The sequence below is a fragment of the Procambarus clarkii genome, chromosome 76 (genome assembly GCF_040958095.1).
Source record: "Procambarus clarkii isolate CNS0578487 chromosome 76, FALCON_Pclarkii_2.0, whole genome shotgun sequence".
NCBI classification, from domain to species: Eukaryota; Metazoa; Arthropoda; class Malacostraca; order Decapoda; family Cambaridae; genus Procambarus; species Procambarus clarkii.
In genome coordinates this window covers 18,863,787-18,883,623 of record NC_091225.1, presented here as the reverse complement: position 1 = coordinate 18,883,623, position 19,837 = coordinate 18,863,787, and the positions used below count along the sequence as shown (strand labels likewise).

The 19,837-nt window shown below is 35.9% G+C and overlaps 1 protein-coding gene across 1 annotated transcript; it reads left to right on the top strand.

The window, feature by feature from the left end:
- Positions 1-941: 941 nt before the first annotated feature.
- CCT7 (chaperonin containing TCP1 subunit 7) lies at positions 942-19,455 on the top strand. The gene is made up of 11 exons (XM_045764054.2): positions 942-1,066; positions 7,385-7,537; positions 7,992-8,099; positions 10,107-10,265; positions 10,611-10,802; positions 12,856-13,020; positions 14,194-14,327; positions 14,526-14,678; positions 16,304-16,455; positions 17,557-17,745; positions 18,561-19,455. The coding sequence occupies exons 1-11, from the start codon at positions 1,064-1,066 to the stop codon at positions 18,773-18,775; spliced, it is 1,623 nt and encodes a 540-aa protein (XP_045620010.1). The 5' UTR covers positions 942-1,063; the 3' UTR covers positions 18,776-19,455.
- Positions 19,456-19,837: the final 382 nt, after the last annotated feature.

Here is a 19,837-nt window from a genome sequence, read left to right as displayed (position 1 = left end):
ATAGCCCGTAAGTGGTGGCCTTTTTGAGCCATTACCAGTATTAATAGATGATACTGGAGATCTGTGGAGGTGCGACTGCACCCTGTGTGACGGGAGATGTCTCCCCCGTTGCAGTTTCTGCATTTTAGTTTTCTTTATAGTATGTAGTGGTAGTGGAGAATACTCTAGATGCGGCCGAACTAGAGCCTTATATAGGTGTATCTGAATGTTCGTATACTGAGGCTTCGGAATCTCCTCAATTTTCCTAAGACTGCTCTGACTTTTTTTAGTCGGTTCCCAACGTGAATTTTTATCCCTGTTCTATTAATCATGAGTCTCAGTATTCTACCTACCCCCGCATATTGGATTGGGCTATTTCTACCAGTGGCTCTAATCGACCAGTCACCCCCCCCCCAAGACATGCGCGAACGATCCTATATAATGAAACGGCGCATGACCAGTGATATATAATATAATATATAATATAAATAACCAACTATATTATAGGAAATATATATGTTTATCTCTCAGAATGTTCGGTAATACGTTTATTGCTTGTGATGTGTGTTTATGTATGTATTAACACGATGTACGGGGGTGAGAATAGCTTGAGCTACCTCATCCCTTTGTGTGTATTTTACCTCAATAAACTGATTTCAATTTCAATTTCAACTATATTACAAAAATATGTATCCGGATGCACTCAAGTAAATGATAGAGATTAAAAATATTGAAAGAGTATATGGTATATAGGAAGGAGGCGAGGGAAGAGGAGGTTTATGTATGTATTAACACGATGTACGGGGGTGAGAATAGCTTGAGCTACCTCATCCCTTTGTGTGTATTTTACCTCAATAAACTGATTTCAATTTCAATTTCAACTATATTACAAAAATATGTATCCGGATGCACTCAAGTAAATGATAGAGATTAAAAATATTGAAAGAGTATATGGTATATAGGAAGGAGGCGAGGGAAGAGGAGGTTCGAGAAGCGCAGAGAAGCAGCGTGTGTGTGGGAGAGAGACAGTTGTGTCCGGTCCTGTGTCTTGTTCCCAGTCACTCCTCCCTGCCAGCCAGCCACCATGGTGAGTCTCTATTATATATCACCCAATTAGGGTTCCAGGGAGGTGTTTAGGGTGTAATAGGGGCGTGGTGGGGGTTATGGGGGTGAGTGTTGCGGCTTGTCCACCTCCCCGGTCCTGTTATATGAGTCATGGGGTGTTGATGGCACATGTTGCGGGTGTTGGCGTATATGAAGGTGTTTTGAGGTAAATGTTGGTTGTTAGATGGTATTGTTGTCTTTGGTAGGGTAAATGAGGTGTTTTATGGGTGGGTAATATCAGGGGTGCAGTGGTAATGTTATAGGCGCCGGGGCTCGCCTGGGCCTCACAAAAGCCTCCCATTTCCTATCCTGTTTCTATATATATATATATAATTCATATATAGAATGGCAATATATGTCGCACGATTAAGTATTTTGTGTTTGTACTCGCTAATTATCATAAAATATAATTATCAAACAAATAAAAAATCAATAGTGTATTGATGAATCACAAGACACTAGTTAATCACTAGTTAAAAAACATAAATCACACGACTAGTAAGCAACTGTTGATCAATTTAAGAAGTTAAAACACGAAAGTGCTCACAAAAAAACAACAGGTGAGAAGTTTTACAATAGTTTCCACAAAGGGAAATGTATTCGAGCGGGGACGCTAAGCCTCTAAATCATCTCAAGAAAACCTCACGTTAGAAGGGTCAGGTGTGAGGTGGTTTTGGGGTGTGAATTAACATGTCCCGGTGTCATCTGCCAATCTGTGGTACTGTAGCCATGATATGGCCTATGGCTCAGGATTCCACTGAACTGGAGGAGGGCCATGTGTTTTTTTTTCTTAAATTTATACTGTATATACAATTTCATACATTCTTGTACAGCCACTAGCACGCATAGCGCTTCGGGCAGGTCCTTAATTCTATGTTCCCTGGAATACGACCCGCCAAATCATATAACCACCACGTGAACAGAGTGGGTGAACAGACTACAGTTAAGGATTGGCGCCCAGGCAATCCTCCCCAGTCAGGATACGAACCCAGGCCAAAGTATTCGCGAAGTGACGGGGTGAATGTCTTATCGCTGTGCCAAGGGGACTGCTTGTTTAACAAACATAAGTGCTGATAAATGATTTATGAGAATTCTTGAGCTTCTTATTGTTAGATTCATGTGACTGAATCTCCCTCTCTCACTCAGCAGTACTAATAGGAATAACTTGTTAAACAGCTCAGTAATGGGTGTAAATCTTGGGGGGGGGGGGATTTAATGTCCATGATCTTAGGGAATTTCTGTCCATGATTCTCTACATAGTCTCTAAAAGGCATTTAGTGCAGAGTAAGAAGAAAGCTTAAACCTCTTTTAGAGATAATATTTCAGCTTCTCTGTAATTAGGTGGTATTTCATCAGGTTAATAGTCTTTTTCAAGGACACAGTTCACTTAGCAGTGATTAATACATACTTTGAGGTTCAGAAGTTTGAAAGACTTTCATGGATGTTGTCGTGAACATACGGTACTACAAATTGTTCTCAAGATTAGTAAGAAACTGTTGATAATTAATGAAGACAGTTTTCTTGTTGCTTGTTATGGTAATTCGTCCACCGTCCTCTTTTTCAATTGCCATTTGAGCTTCTAAAGTTCTAGTGCCAGGTTTCTCTTAGTCTATGCAATGACCTTATATTCCATTGAATCAGTTTGTCTGTATACACAATCAAAGTAGTGCATTTCTGTAGACACTGACAGTAAATAAAGTTCATGCAACGTGTCATTCATTAGAACTAAATGCAATAGTAAGTTCTGAAGTTAGCTTTATCAACAGACCTTCATGGGTTTTTCTATCACTTCCAAATCTTGTTTCATCTTTCACTGCTTTTTCAAAATGAAAACAGTGCTTCATCATTTTTCGCACTGATAAAACTATTCAAAATGAACTGGCTACCCACCTGGTGCTCAGAACTTGGCCTGTTTTGCAAATCTATTGTTAAAGTTGAGAGGCACATTCAGATAGTTCCATTTGATTTAGAGGTGATCTACTGTAAACTGAGAACAATTAGTCCATAGATGCTTGAAAATTATTAAATCCATGAACTTCTCACTGAATCACCTACTGCAAGTTCTAATCTGTGATTAATTAATACAGTGCCAGATTATTATATCAAGGTAATGTTCCTTGATAATTGTTGCAATGCCAGATTTAACACCAAGCATGACACTTGCACCATCAGTACCAAATGCTACAAGGTTCTGTTTCAAATATATGTCATCAAACCAATGATAATTGAGACAGTTCAATAGATGCCTAGCAATAGATGCTTTCTGATCAGGTAGTTCAATTAGATCTAAGAACATGAAATGGGGATTACCTTCCTTATCACATTCACATTTCAAGTAAACTATCAAAGTTATTTTAATGGTCAGGCTTGTTGATTCATCATTGAGAACAGAAACTTTGCTATATATGATTTATATGCTGGCACATTTTCTTTTTCATAGTAATGGCTATGTGATTAATTATCTCTGTGGCACTAGTGTGGTCCCATTGCAATGTTAACACCATTTTGCTTTTGTAGTTTCAGTAAGCCAAAGTGATCAGAGTATTGTCTGTCATTCTGAGCTAAGTAATGTGCAAAATGCAAAATTGAACAAGTTGTCTGCTTCTGAACCGATTATGTACCTCGGTAACCCTTCCCACTATTGCCCATGGGATGGGTATAGGGTGCATAAAAAAGAAATTGGCATCACACAATTTTCCAAGAGTATCTTCACTTGCTACATTTTCAACACGTAAACCAGCAATGTGAACTCTGAATAGTTTATGATTAAGGTTTATAACATTTAAAAACATTCTTATGCCAACATATGCAGTAAACCTTATATAGTGATCCGATGAAATATTACTAGTGCAACTGAAACAAACAGTTGCCAACTCGGTATTTCACACAGTGCTAGAACCACCCCAAAAAGCACTAAATTTTATAAAGTTGTGTGTAGCAGTCTTGTTGTTTTACCTGCCTAGTATTTAATACTAAACTATACTACAGTATTTTATGAATAAAGAATTCCTGTCTAATGAACTACTGCTAAAACCATGATCACTATTGCTGAATATTTGTATCAAAAAAGGTAGATTTTCAACTTTGTCTTGTACAGTTTGTCTCATATAAATGGACAGGAAGCATTCACGTATCGGTTATTGTGTTTTCTGATTCGTACCAATACAATTCAGCCTGTTTACTTGTTAAATATATAAAAATTGTAATATTATTGAATCTTTTAAAAATAAACAAAGAAATATAACATTATGAACTTAGTAATGCAATACTAATATTTTCCTGCCATGATTAATCATCCACAAGCCATCATCTCCTTCCTCTCCTCCTCACTCCCTTTCATCCATTCCATCATCCACTTGCCGAGGTGGTCAATATAAATAGGGGTTTTACAGGCTTGCTTGATCCTAGTGTCGGTAGTCTTTATAACTTGGTACAACTGTCTAAATGTTTAGTTTTGACTAAAGTTACATTGGCTAGAAAACATTATTTTGTGCTGCTTTAGTTCAGAATGCAATGTGTTGTGTTAATTTGCATTACATTACTTTGCATTAAAATGTGCAAAAACCCATGGATCCCTATAGGTTATGGGTTAGATTCCCATGTAAGCTGTCGTTTAAATAGATATTCCATAGGTATTCTCCATATGAATGTGAATCACATAACATCAACTGTACAAGTTAATTTGCCTTGTGACAGATTTGGATAAGTTTGATTCAGAAGTTGTCAATTACTAGGGGCTAGATGGTAGAGCAGCGGTCACGCCTCTAGCCGGTCAGTGTTTAATCCCCGACCATCCAAGTAGTTAGGCACCATTCTTTGTTGCCATCCAATCACAATTCTTTTCTATATCTGAACTCTCTATCCCGTTACCCCTTCCAAGTGCTATATAGTCATAATGGCTTAGTGCTTTCTTTTGGTAAAATACCTTGGCTGATTCAGAAGTTACCTGGATAAAATACTGATTTAGAAATTGGGGGGATGATTTCAAACACGTTGCCTGGTAACACAGACATGGTAGCCGAATTGTTTAGTGTGTAGGTTGACTATTTGATTGACTGGCTGGTTGGCAGAGTAATGGCATCACTGCTTGACATTTTACACTGATAATGTCATCAGAGTTGACACTTAATCCTCCAGGGTCCAAGTGGTTTCTCTTGGTGGTGGTTGGGCACCACCCCATAATAATAATAATAATAATAAAAATAATTTGTTCAGGTAAAATTACACATACAAAATCTTCTTTGTCCTCGTATCAGAGATCCCTGTCAGTATATTTCTTCAAATTGCTGTGTAGTCATACTGACGATGCTTCCTCCTGAGAATTATCTAGTACTGTATCTCTTGAGATCTTGAGATGATTTCGGGGCTTTAGTGTCCCTGCGGCCTGGTCCTCGACCAGGCCTCCACCCCCAGGACTGCCCGTGACAGCTGACTAACTTCCAGGTACGTATTTTACTGCTAGGTAACAGGGGCATAGGGTGAAAGAAACTATGCCCATTATTTCTCGCCGGCGCCCGGGATCGAACCCGGGACCACAGGATCACGTGTCCCGCGTGCTGTCTGCTCGGCCGACCGGTTCCCGCTAGGCCAAGTGGTCGTCAGTTTCCTATGTTCTTTACTAATTCCAAACAAAAATGAATAACAGTTATAGTTGGTACTGGAAGATTATCTGTAGGGTAATGTTGTGTCCATTAAGTTGCAAGAGAGAGTGAGGACGTATGAGTGGAGTAAGTGAGCTACTTAAAATGCTATGCGTGTCTGGCTTTGCAAGAGTGTACCAATTAAGCACTACTGTATTGTCACTTAACAACGTATAAACTTTTACAACCCGTTGTACATTCTTGTGTATACTATATACTGTATAAATAAGCAATAGTATTAGTGAAGTCAACCAAACCTAATCTATTAATGATTCCCAACTGGGGTTCCCGAGCACATGTCCAGGGTTTCATGAGCCCGTGTCTGGGGTTCCACAAGAATTTGCTAAAGTGTGTGAAAAACCCAACTTGCCACATTTTTGTAACCAAGAAAAAATGGTAACTTTATGAATTGTTTCCATTCAAACTTCATAAACAATTGTTACCACAAAATTGTTACAAAACATAATGCATAATGTTTGTAACCAGTAAGCCAGGTGTAAACTGAAAATGTTTGCTTTCTTTAATAACAGTAATTAGTAAATAGACTAAATACTCTTGTGATATTTTATTTGAGGTAATTTTTATTAACCTTGCTGCTTTACATGGCTATTTTGTAATTTTCCATCGAACCCAATTAAAAAGTACAAAATTTTGTATTTTGAACAAGACTCCAGTCATGAAATCCCATTATATAAATGGGATCGAACCCACATGGCGGAACGTCCCAGGCAGGGATGCGAGTTCGATCCCATTGCATGGTCTCACTATTGCCAACTACTTGGGCTGGACAGTAGAGCGAGTCTCTTGTCGTGCATGTCCGAGTTCAATCCGTCCCATCCAAAATCCTTATCCTGATCCCTTCTAAATGCTATACAGGTATAGTCATAATGGATTTGCACGTTAAATTTTGAGTTAAACTCAAAGTATAGTAGGGGTTTAGCTTGTAGTGTTCAAAAAATTACCTTGTTCCTCTTTAACTTGCATTGTTTATTGGATAAGTCGCAAATGATGTTTTACATGTTTTAATCAATGTGACTGCAATACAGTATGAGGTTCTTGTATACTTAGCTAAGCAATACTATTTTCATAATACAGTATAGGTATTGCAACAATAGCAGCTGATGATAATCATAGTGTAGCAAACCAGTCATCCCATATCATTTGAAGGGGTAAACTTGTAAAAATGGGAAAAGAAACGTCTCTGAAAAATTGTTGGATGAATACTACTTTTGCTTTACTTGTCAGTCCTGTTTGAAAAGTTTAGAAATGTGACTTTAGCCAAAGGCTAGATGATTCGTAATAACAATAAGAGTAATAATACAGAATAATCACACTAACGTGACTGCATCAGAGAAAATCCATAGGAGCCATTATGAGGATTCGTAAGGGGCGTGTGCGTGGAACTCTACCCACCACATAAGTTGAATCGTCCTCATGGCTCCTACGGATTTTCTCGATGGTGATGATAATGATAATAATAATGATTTATTCATATAATATGCATACATGAGAACATGGTACAGAGGTATATCTGAAGGTGCAGGAGTTGCACATTATATAATGCCACTAATATGCAAAGTGTTTCTGGCAATATTTGTACAGCAAAAATGACCTCTGCTAATATACAGTACTTGATTAATCGTCCATCATCTATCATACAGCAACCGCAGATCATCTTGATGAAAGAGGGGACGGACTCCTCTCAGGGTAAACCACAATTAATCTCGAACATCAATGCTTGCGCAGCCGTTGTTGATGCCATTCGCACTACTCTGGGGCCACGTGGTATGGATAAGCTCATTGTCGATTCTAAGGTATGTGACATGTATTGTGACTACTGGAAATAATACTGTAAATTCATGTCTTTGGCTTATATTATTAGGCAGATTTATTTCTGTTTTTGTTTAAAATATGTAGAGTACATGATTATGTGATTACATGCTCATTAATATACAGAATGATATTTATAAGGTAAACGGTACATTATTCATAATAAAAGTTTGAAATTAGCGTTATTTTGTATAATTGCCAGCACAATTTTATTTTGAAGGTATTTTAAAAAATTTACAAAGGAATTGCTGTTATCTGTATACATGTCCCTCTCCAATCTTGCTTTCAGTGTATCCCTGCAGGGCAATTGGATAATTTTTTGGATTAAAACTGTATCACTTCATAGTTTCATGTTAAACTGTTGTATTTTAAATGCTGTATAAACATCATAAACTGTAATTGACAGTAATTTTATTTTAATATCTTGTTTCCTTTCAGGGACAAGCAACAATTAGTAATGATGGTGCTACTATAATGAAGCAGTTGGATATTGTTCATCCTGCAGCTAAAATTTTAGTAGACATTGCAAAATCTCAAGATGCTGAGGTAAGGCTTGGTGTTAGTCTGGGATCAATGATAATGTAAAACATAGTAAATAGCTATACCTTGTAGCTACTGAGATAGCCAAGTCAAAGCTGTAGCCAAAGTTTGGCTACAAACCAAAGCTACATTGGTTTGTCAGCCAATGTATTTCTGTTTTGCTTGACTTCCGGAGATATCTTAAATACATTTGCATTTATTTGAAATTTAAAACTGTGTGTGTGTTAATGCAATGAAGCTTCATATTTAGAGTTGAAGTAATTTTTTTTGGTGGGGGGTTAATTTCTGATATTGTGGTTTAAGATTAAATAGAACAATGATAACCTTGATATACATTCCTTCATGCCCTATTGTGCCATAATTGATCATAATTGCACATCACCTTAACCCTTTCATTTTTTGTTAGTGATTTATCAAGATTGGTGTAATAATCCCTTCCATTCTATCGAAGTGGTTGGCTTGTTTAAATAAGTGTAAGTGAGGGTTTGAGACTTGTTTGGCAGTTTTTTTTAAATACCAAGTAATGGCAGTATTTATTGTCAATGTGCCAGTTTTGAAGGGCTGAGAACGTGCTCATACATTACGTGATTGGAGACATTTTGCAGGTCACATTGGTAGGAATAGATTATCACAGGGAGTGCAGTTTTTAATTTGTTTCCAACTGTCGGGGCGAAAAATGTGAAATATCTCGTGCAGATTTGCCTCATAGTTTTTGCTCTGGAGTAGATTTCATGATGAGCTATAATATTAGGATTTAACATGCATATAATTCTGGCTGTCTGATTTAATTTTGATAATGGGAAGACTGGCCAGTTAAGTGTTCCAAATCGTTCCGTTATCGTTCCGTTCGTCATATGACACGGACGTCATACAAAATGAATGTCCCCAATGACAATACAGTAATGGAAATAAAATTAATCCGTTCTACTATCGAGAAACATCAATGTGATATTCGATGTTTTAAATAATGGCGCAGCCTACCTTACATACACTGAACAATCCTTTGACATTTTTCTTTCTAAAGATTTGTTCAATATTTTATTTTTCGTTTGTCTTATAGCAAAAAGTTCGTTCGGTGTTCGGCAGGTAGGCTGCTCCATGTTTCTTAAATAAAAAAAAACGAAAAATAAAAAAATATGGTTGAAACAATTTGAAAAATGGACAAATGCCACAAAGGTTCGTTTGTGTCGGGTAGGCTGCTCCAATATAGTAATCTTTCTTTGTTTCAAATGTGTTCCATTTTTGTAATTTTCATTTACGTCTCAATAATGGAGCAGCCTACGTGACAAACACTGAACGAACCTTTATGGCTTTTGTACGTTTTTCAAATTGTTTCAACCGTTTTTTTTTATTTTTATTTTTTGTTTAAGAAACATGGAGCAGCCTACCTGCAGAACACCGAACGAACCTTTGACATTTGTTGTATTTAAAAAAAAAAAAAAAAAAATTCTTTTTTTCTACAAAAAAGTCAATGCTTTGTAACATCTCAGCAGTCACCCCTCTATATCCCACTATCATTAGCATCTTTAAACAAAAACAACATAATTTATTTGCATTGTCGGAGGTGTCCGAGAATGTGCAAGAAGCGACGCGACCCCACCATGTCGGCGATTGCCGGTCGCCGACGAATTGTCGGCGATTGGGCCGGTCGTTAGCCAAAATGTTCGCCATTTGAGGCGATCGTTATTCGAGGTGCCACTGTATATTCATTTAATTTTTTGCCCCATTTTCATCATTGTTTTTCACCTGTTAATCTTGATGCATTGCCTAAATCTTGATGCATTGCCTACCCAGTGTACAGAACAGTATAAGGGTAGAACCACCACTCCTTTATAAAGCACACTAGGTAATGCTTTAAAATCTTAAGGATAGGCACCACAATTCCGTCATGAAGTACTTGATGCATCTATTCCAATTGTATTTTTTCATTTACCAGCAATGTTCTTTCCCTGACTTGTCTCTCAACTGCTTCTGTGATATGTATTGATATGTAATTTTTTTTTGTCTATACAGGTTGGGGATGGCACCACCACAGTCGTATTACTGGCTGGACAGTTTTTGGAACAGTGTAAAACCCTAATTGAAGAGGGTGTCCACCCTCATGCTATTATCAGGGCTTTCAGGCGGGCTACAACTCTTGCTATAGAAAAGATAAATGAAATTGCTGTTAAGGTAAGTGTTTGGTTTGAAGTGATTAGTCTGTATAATCATTGATTCTGCTGGTGGGAACAATTTGAAAACTTTTTTTTTTTTTAGTAAAATTGTGTACAATTTTTGTTTAATCTTTCTGCAGTAATTGTATAATTATTTTAAATATCAAGTTAGTACCAACAGGTATAAGTTACAAAATGCCTCGTTCAATGATAATTAGATGAAAATGGTCAAATTTGTATGGTGTTGCCCCCTGTTAGTTTATACAATGCATTAAGTATAATTGTGTGTGAAATGCTAGTTTTATATCGGGTTCTAATTCAAACTATGGTGAGTGAACATTTAATTGAATATTGTTTTCTGCAGATAAACAAAGAGGATGCAGCCGAGCTTCGGTCCCTTCTTATGAAGTGTGCTGGAACCTCTCTCAACAGCAAGTTAATTCACCAACAGAAGGATTTCTTTGCTGAAATTGTTGTAGATGCTGTCATGTCACTGGACCTGCTCCTGCCACTTGACATGATTGGCATCAAGAAAGTTCCAGGTGGTGCCTTAGAGGCAAGTATGCTGATAAGTTTGTTTTTAACTTGATGCATTGTTGTTGCGCATTCAAAAATAGGGAAAAAATTTGTAATATTGTTGCCGACTCGGATTGCTTATGTACTGTAGCTATTAAGAGTATTCAGATTATTTCAAAAACATTTTGGTACATTTGGTCTTGGTTGCAGGATAAATCAGATTTAGAGGTTTGGTTAATTTTAAAATAAAATTATTATGGTTTTCATATAACAATAAAAAAAATTGAATACTGTTGGCAAGTATTGTTTAAAATGTTGTTTAAAATACCTCAAAGTTTGATATTGACATTTCTATTTTCAAATTAATGTGACTAACAGATTTGCATAACATTGAGTCTGAAGGCCAAGAGTGGGACTACTTGTATATATGAGAAGATGAATGCATTCATTTTGAGGCTTTTTATAAAGTTGTGAAAACCTATGGAGGTCATTTTAAGTCTTGCACATAATGACAGTTTGTGATAATGGTAACACTGCGGTACTGTATAGCTTTGTTTTGTACAAATTTGTTGCAAGGAACATGCTTGAAATCTTGAATTGCATCATAATTTGAGTTTAAAGTAGCAAAATTCAACAGTATTTGTGGTCATTTGATGTGTGTACAGTAGACTGCTATTCTCTATACAGGTTCTCTGATTTTTCGGTGTCGTCATTATGCTCGTGGGAGAAAAGTATAGTTGGAGAATTTAAATGTTTTTCCGATTTAAAAAAAAAAAATTGTAATGACTAATTTCAAAGTAATTTGAGGCTATTTGGGTTAAGCTTTGATAATTTTGAAAAGGTTTTGAAGGTTAGAATAAATGCAAATAAATCCTGTTTGGCATTGTCAGCTGTGTATACAGTATTTAGTAATGTTGATGTGCTTGCATACGTAAAAGTTATAATTCGTCTTAATATGCAGAGTACAGTTACCTTTGAGTTTTACACAGCTTTATTTTGTGGTTCACTTTTGTGAGGTAAAAATAAACAATCGGCTCTTCAGCTGTTGAATGTACATAATTGACACGTTCTGTGTGCAAACTCGATAAGTTCCACCTCGTGTTCTTTACTTGTGAGCAATGCAGTCTTGTTGAAGTGTATTGTGTAACATATACGTGTTGAGACTTTTGGGTTTGCTCCATATGGCTTTTCATCACATTTGGAAAATAAAATATTAAATTTGTTAGCCATTTGGGTCACTGAAAATTATGCCGCAGGTCAAGAGTTGGTGTACGATATTGTGGTATGTACATCGTATCATTTTAGTGAAAGTTAAGGATATAGGCACTGGGATTGTCAAAACATTTCGTGGAGATTAAGAGAATGTTAAGTCATTCATTTAGAATTTACATATATATGGGGATGTTAATTTTGTCATGTTAATGTGTGTTATTTAACCCTTAGACAGCGGTTATCATCAATTGTTGATTCACATGGTAATGCGGTTATCATCATATGAAGATTTACAAAAATTATTGTTTAGGTTTTACATGTATGATGCAAATATGGATATAATAGGTCTATGTGGATAAAATGGAGTTTACTTGACCCATGGGAAAAAATCCTATGACAATTTCATGGTACAAATGTGGTTATCGTGAATGTTACCAGGGGAATGCAGTCATCATATGATGATTTAAACAGTTATTGTCTAGGTTTTATATGTATGATGCAAATATGGATTTAAAAGCTCTGTGGATGTAAATAAAGAAAAATGAGTGATAAACCAATCGCTGAAACATTGGAGGATAAAACAGGAAGCGTCAGCAAAGTGGAGCACCAGGCGTTGATAAGTGCGAGACGCAGCCTTGCAGAGCACCTCAGCCCAGTGAAATGATAAATATTCACTTGCGTTTTTCTTGCAATCTGCATAGAAAAAAAATAATTCTATAATGAAAAATTATTTGTTGGAATTTAATTCTTGTACATAGGCGGGTATGTTTTCTCTATAGCTGCTGTCTAAGGGTTAAATTGTGGCACCCAGGTCTTGTTTTGTGTTGACTTAATTCTTTTGTTACTAAAAAATTAATAAAATGCTTCATGTTTTCTTGCAGGAGTCTTTCCTTGTTGATGGTGTGGCTTTTAAGAAGACATTTTCGTACGCAGGTTTTGAGATGCAGCGTAAACATTATGAGAACCCAAAAATTGCTCTCTTGAACATTGAACTGGAACTCAAGGCTGAAAGGGACAATGCAGAAATCAGAGTGAATAATGTTGAGGTATGATTTATTATCTTTTCTGTATATATCCAATATTTGGTAAATATTTTTGTTGAAAATTTGCATTAATGTTGGCATTTCATGAGTAAATTTTAGAACTTCTGAAAAGGCAGTATAGGATATAGTATGATTGATAAGGAATTAATGAAAGCGAAGAAAAGTATCTAGGGTAATGAAAGATGTTATTAGAAGCAAGATAAAATTATATGTTGAATTTTATGTATGGATAGAAATATCTTTTAGCATTTTAACATTTTTAGGCTGATACCTTTCAGTTCAATGAAAGTGGAATACACTGATAAAATGTTGGTGTAGCTTGGGAATTTTTAAGAATAGGTGATAGCACTGTAAAGAGGGATTAAATCTGGTTGTAAGTGTTGGGGTGTGCTGCCTTAAGTGATTTAATGGAATAGAAAAACTCAAAATTGGGTACAGGGAAAACCGTAGGTGTGTGTGTGGTGGTACTGGTTCAAAATGATGCTGTGTAGTTTGTGATATGATGATTGGATGCATCAAAAAGCATTATTTACCTGTGGGGGGGGGGGAGGCACTATCTCGGTAGTGCCCTCCTTGTATGAGGTACTTCTGACTGTACACAAGTGGTCGGGATCAGTATCCTCCATATTGTTCAATATTTTAAGTTTTGATATTGGCCCTGTTAGGCCTAGTTTGCAGTGATGGATAGATTTAGTATTTCCTCTCGTGAGTACGTATGCACGATTGGGAATAAGAAGCCCGAATTGGCTCTGGAAGTCCCATAGACAAGGACACGTCCATGTAGACACTCGGTCAGATACTTATTAGACTCAACAATGCTCAACGTGACTGACATAAGAATATTTATTAGATGGTTGGTAATAATGACTGGTTTGTGCAGCCCTTGCATGTCATTTGAGCAATAGCACAAAGGCACAATGTTTTATCAGTCCTCAGTGGGTGAAAAATATAACATTGACATCATTGAAAAGAAGAATTGCAAATCTATTCATATTATTTGTGTGGGTGACTGTGTTCTTTTTTCCTTGGATGCTCAATCTTGGTATAAATAAAATTCTCCAGTAATTTTGGGTTTTTATTTGTTGATGTAAATTTGTTTTTCATTATGCAATTTAAATCAATGCACATTATTCATTATATTTATTTGCAGTGTCCTAATAAGTTGTTATCTTGTAGGAGTACCAAAAAATTGTTGATACAGAGTGGAATATTCTGTATCAAAAGCTGGACCTTATCCACAAGTCTGGGGCCAAGGTAGTGCTGTCTAAACTCCCAATAGGTGACGTAGCTACGCAATATTTCGCCGACAGGTAATTATATTACCGTTTTAAAATTTATTTAAATCTAGTATAATTCAAAACTAAAGATTTAAAGTTTTACTATAATTTTTTTTTTATCTAATTAAAAATTTAAAATCACACTTTTTGTTTTCAAATCCAAGGTTGTCTATAGGTATTTTTGGTCATATTATGCTTTGCATTAACAAGATTACAAATTTTTGATTGCAGAGACATGTTTTGTGCTGGCCGTGTTGTAGATGAAGACATGAAGCGAACCATCAAAGCCTGCGGAGGAGCAATCATGTCAACTGCGCATGATCTTAATAATTCTGTTCTTGGCACTTGTAAGCTCTTTGAAGAGAAGCAAATTGGTGCTGAAAGGTAAAAAACATGTTATTTTCACTTTTATAATTAAGACTGAAAAGGTTAAATGAATGTGATATTACTAGAGCCATTCACATCTCCCATTAACCACTGTACCTCACATTAGTTTAATAAGACAAGTTCTCCGTGTACATAAATTAAATTATTCCAAATTTTTTTCTTTCTAAGATTGTTAAATTGTTCCATGGTCAAAGAGAAAAAAAATGACATACCTTGACTGTGATGATAGCTCCAGCAGCTCCATGGCCACACGAGTTGCCATGAATACAGCTTTATATAATTATTTCAATGTCTCGAGTTATTTTCTGTTTTGCCGTAAAATTATTCCGTAGTGTGTAATTTTAAGAAATTTATGTAAACAAATGTGTGGAACATAACTATACTAAAAAATATTGGGTGCATATCTTAAGTCACACATTTTCAAAGCAATAAACTAGTGTTTTTGCCATTATTATGCTATATACGTGCATTAATATGTAACTCAACATTTTATGCATCATTACAAACATAAGCTTTTGTGGATTTCTGGATCTTGCTGTCAAAATTGACCTGCATTCCATTTGCAGTTTGTTCAGCATCAAAGATTTTTTTGCTAGTAGTTATGGGTTAACAGTAAAGCAATGTAATTATACTAAAAGGAAGACTTGTTTGAAATCTTGAGGTAGCAACAAACATTTAAGTTTATTTACATTGTTATATTAAAACGAGGGGGAATCATGTTAACTGTTGGTGGAAGATGAATAATCTGAGGGACATTCAGGACCAAATGAATAACTAAATTCACGATAAACTCTTCTTGTTCACGGGGTGAAAGGTATCTTACACTTGACTCAGATGTATTGATTCTCCTGCAAAGCTGTCTGCTGATTACAAAAGGTATGGGAGAAAACCACAGTTGGGTATCCGGGAACATATGGCATGCACAATATTATCTATTAATACATCCTACCTTGGTAGTTAATCTTGCTACTTTTCCTGGAAAAATTACCATAGAAGTTTCTTAAAGTAGCTTGCATATTAATACATAGGTTTCATTTAGTATTTTCTAATACTTTTTATTTAAGGAGCAAAATATAGATTGTCATAACACAATGAAATCACAATGTGATATATTGATGAAAATTTTTGGATAAGTGTCAGTTGCAATGTGTGTAATATTTATAGGGCTTACGTTGAGTCACTCATTACTGTACTGTTTGTCATCAATAGTCTTCAAAACCTGAACAGTTCCTAAATGATGCTTGTTTCTCTCTTTATTTATTTTCATCTGAAGTAGATTTTATTGAAGTAGAGTTGTTGAGGGAATACATCAGACTTACAGGAAGTGTCAGTTGTACTGTAAACTTGATAAGTCTACATCATTGTTAGTACTAAATTCCCTGTTGAACCAATCTTAAACATTTCTTAGCCCTTACACAGCTCCAGTCACTTATTTGCATGTGCAATTTTTTTTGGGGGGTGCATTATGCTGTAGCACCTTTAAATAACTGAATAGTGAATGTTGGTGGACAAGAATGATTAGAATTACTCATTCTGACTTAATTCCAATAGTAATATGTCTTAACATGCAACACTATTTGGTAACAATATATGATAAATAATTATTGAATTTATTCTATCAGATTTAACTTCTTCACTGGCTGCCCGCAAACAAAAACTTGTACAATTGTTTTACGTGGTGGAGCAGAGCAGTTCCTTGAAGAAACAGAACGATCATTGCATGATGCAATCATGATTGTTCGCAGGGCGCTGAAGCATGATGCTGTTGTGGCAGGTATGTATATACAGTGTGTATGTATGTATGTGTGTGTGATTATATATATATATATATATTTTACCATTTTTTTTCTTTTGGCAAAAGCATGTTTTGTTAGCAGGGCAGTGAAGTATAAAATAATGTGAAAATTCTGTGAACCTACGTAAAATTAATTTGCTCATTCATTAAATTCAGTTTGTGTAAGAAAGTTGTATTTTTATATAAAGACAGTAACACTTTACAAGTTTCATTGTATATGAGATATGTAAAGCTTTGTTGAAGTAATGCCATACCAGATATGGGTATGGCAGGACAAACATTTGATACTTGGAGTGGGTTTGAGAGTTCTTCCCAAGCCCAGTCTGAGGAGTGATAACTTGGTCCAACAGGCTGTTGTGTAGTGTGGCCTGCAGGCCCACATATTTACTACAATCTGGTTGGATTGGCACTTCTTGCAGGAAACTTGCCTAATTGTTTCTTGATCACATCCACTTTTGTTCCAGCAATATTTTTTTGTTGGTAGGCTGTTGAATAGTTGTGATCATACAGTGCTCACTAGTTGTCTATGGCACACGTACTCCTCAAAAGTATTCCTAGTTGGTGTAAATGGAAACCACGATGAATATAAGAATTTTGGAAGCTGAAGAAATTGATGTAATGAAATTTTTCTTGTGTATTGATTGACAAGAGTAAAATATAAGTGTTGTGGATGCAAAGGGAAACGGGGTTTTGTACAGAATGGTTATGGCTGCTCTGTATTTTATTATAGTGGGAGAACTAATGGAAATTAGTTAATTTCTATTATTTAACTAATGCAGACTAAAGCTCATTAAAAATTAAGGATTATTTAAGCTGCAATAAGAGTCTGAAAACTTTGTAAAGAAAAATAATTTGGAAAGGACTGGTACTGATATACATGTAGGCTGTATTTGTTTAAGTACAGTATTCAAAAATATTTTTGGATAAATTTATTGATTTTCATATCAATTGCCTTTGGTATACTGTATAGCTATTTAACTGAGGTTGATCTTTAACCTATATGTAGTTCAGTATTAAAAGCTGTGCTCAAAAGACAAAATTAGCAATACAAGTTATGCAATTTTATTGTAATTGTTTCAGGTGGTGGTGCTGTCGAGTTGGAAATTAGCAAACATCTGAGAGAATACTCGCGCTCAATTGCCAGCAAAGAGCAGCTTTTCTTGGCTGCTTATGCCAAAGCATTGGAAGTAATTCCTAGACAGCTGTGTGATAATGCGGGCTTTGATTCGACTACTGTACTTAATAAGCTGAGGGCCCGTCATGCTGAAGGTGAGGCTGGGTTATGTATTTAATTTTTTAGCCCTATTTATCTATAGGATTTGAATTATTATGCATATCTGCTGCAAGCAAGTAAGGAATGGTCCCATTTTAGTCTTCAGGTTTTGTTAAGGATGATATGATCAGATTGATTTTATATGATAAGGTGGTGATATTTCAGTATGCTAAACGGTGGATCAGTTATCCAATACAATAACACTTCAAGAAATAAAACTATTTTGGCACTGCCATGAAGTTCATGTAATTGTATATGCTAAGTAAAGTAAAGTTTGTTGGCCACATACTTATAAAAGCTTGTATATTAGTAGGTAACTTTTGGTTCTCTACTCTCATTCTAGTAAATTACTCAAAGCAGGGTACCAATTTACAGTATATTGTTCCAGATACCAATTTCCAATTTGTGGAGAAATCTGTTGGATTATACAGTAATATGTAAATTGTCTTGCTGTGAATGTGATATAAATAGTTTAGTTAATGTGTACACAGTGATGTGATCTCTTGTGGCCAAGGATTATCAGATAGTATTTTTATTTCCTATTTTAGTTCTATATTAATTCTGGAATCATGTCTACTAGATGCAGTAATTAAAAGGATTAGAATGCAGTTAAAAGGGTGACCTGAAATGTTTGAGTAAAAAGATCTTATTAGGGTATAGTGAGTTATTGTGAAAGTTACATTTTAGTGGCAGGTTTTATTATAGTGAATCATGTAACATTTAAAAGCTGATCTTTTATTTATGGGGGTATTGCTAATATGGTGAAAATAAAAAGGCAGATTTTGCTACATCTTTTTATTTTTATTCACAGGAGGTAAATGGTTTGGTGTTGATGTCATGAATGAAGATATTGCTGACAACTTGATAGCTTGTGTTTGGGAACCAGCACTTGTGAAGATCAATGCCCTGACAGCAGCCTCTGAGGCTGCGTGTCTTATCCTCTCCGTTGATGAAACTATCAGATCACCTCGGTCAAGTGCAGAAGGTCCACCCATGCAGGGTAGGGGACGTGGAAGACCCATGTAAATGTCCAAGTCAACTTGTAGATGGTTACCCCATTGCCGACATTTCAATTCATATACAGTACCAGCTTGTTAACTAGAGGCATTTGAATCTAGTTCTAATGGAGTTAATTAACCAATGTTAAAGCATCTCAAATTTTAACTCATTGTAATAACTATTGGCAATGTCTTAACCACAGACATAATAACTTTTAGGATAAAAAACCATGTATTTGTGTATGTTATGTAAAGGGTTTGAACTGTACCAAGTCTTTTGCATTCCTGAGTACATTATCAAGGTCGAAGTGTATGTCTAGAATGAAACTTAAATTTCAGTGAGTAGTACGGTTGCTACCCTGGATCCAGTCCTCTTGACCCGTTGCCTCCATTCCTGAGGGTACCCCTTATACTGAATAGGGAATCCCAGGTCAACTGATTGTCATTCCCTATATAAGGAGTACCCTCGGGAATGGAGGCAACGGGTCAAGAGGACTGGATCCAGGGTAGCAACCGTACTACTCACTGAAATTTAAGTTTCATTCTAGACATACACTTCGACCTTGATAATGTACTCAGGAATGCAAAAGACTTGGTACAGTTCAAACCCTTTACATAACATACATGAATGTGAGGTAAACCCCACCAAAAGGGATGTCACCTAAATATTATGTATACCTAATTTCTATATTAAAGGTATTAAAATAAGATATCTATTCATTGAGATCCTTTATTTACTTTGAGCCTGTTCCATGTGGTAGAGACAGACAATTTGTAAGGTAAGAGAGATGATTGGTTAGAAGTAAGGGGAAGGCCAAATGGAAGAGTGCTTAAGGGGGCTAAAGCTAAGTCTGATCACATTTAAGAAGGTACTGTGAAAGGAAAGTCAAGAGCAGCAAAGCCGAGACTTAAGAATCATGTAGGGTGTGCTAGGTATAGTATCACAGACATGACGGCACCTGAAGGGTAGAGGCAGGAATGATTATTTACGAGTCCCTAACATTACCGGAGAGCATTACTTGTGTCTGCAGGTTTAACACCTTTCATCTTGTCATTCAGTTTCACCAAAGTATTGGAGAAGACAAGACAA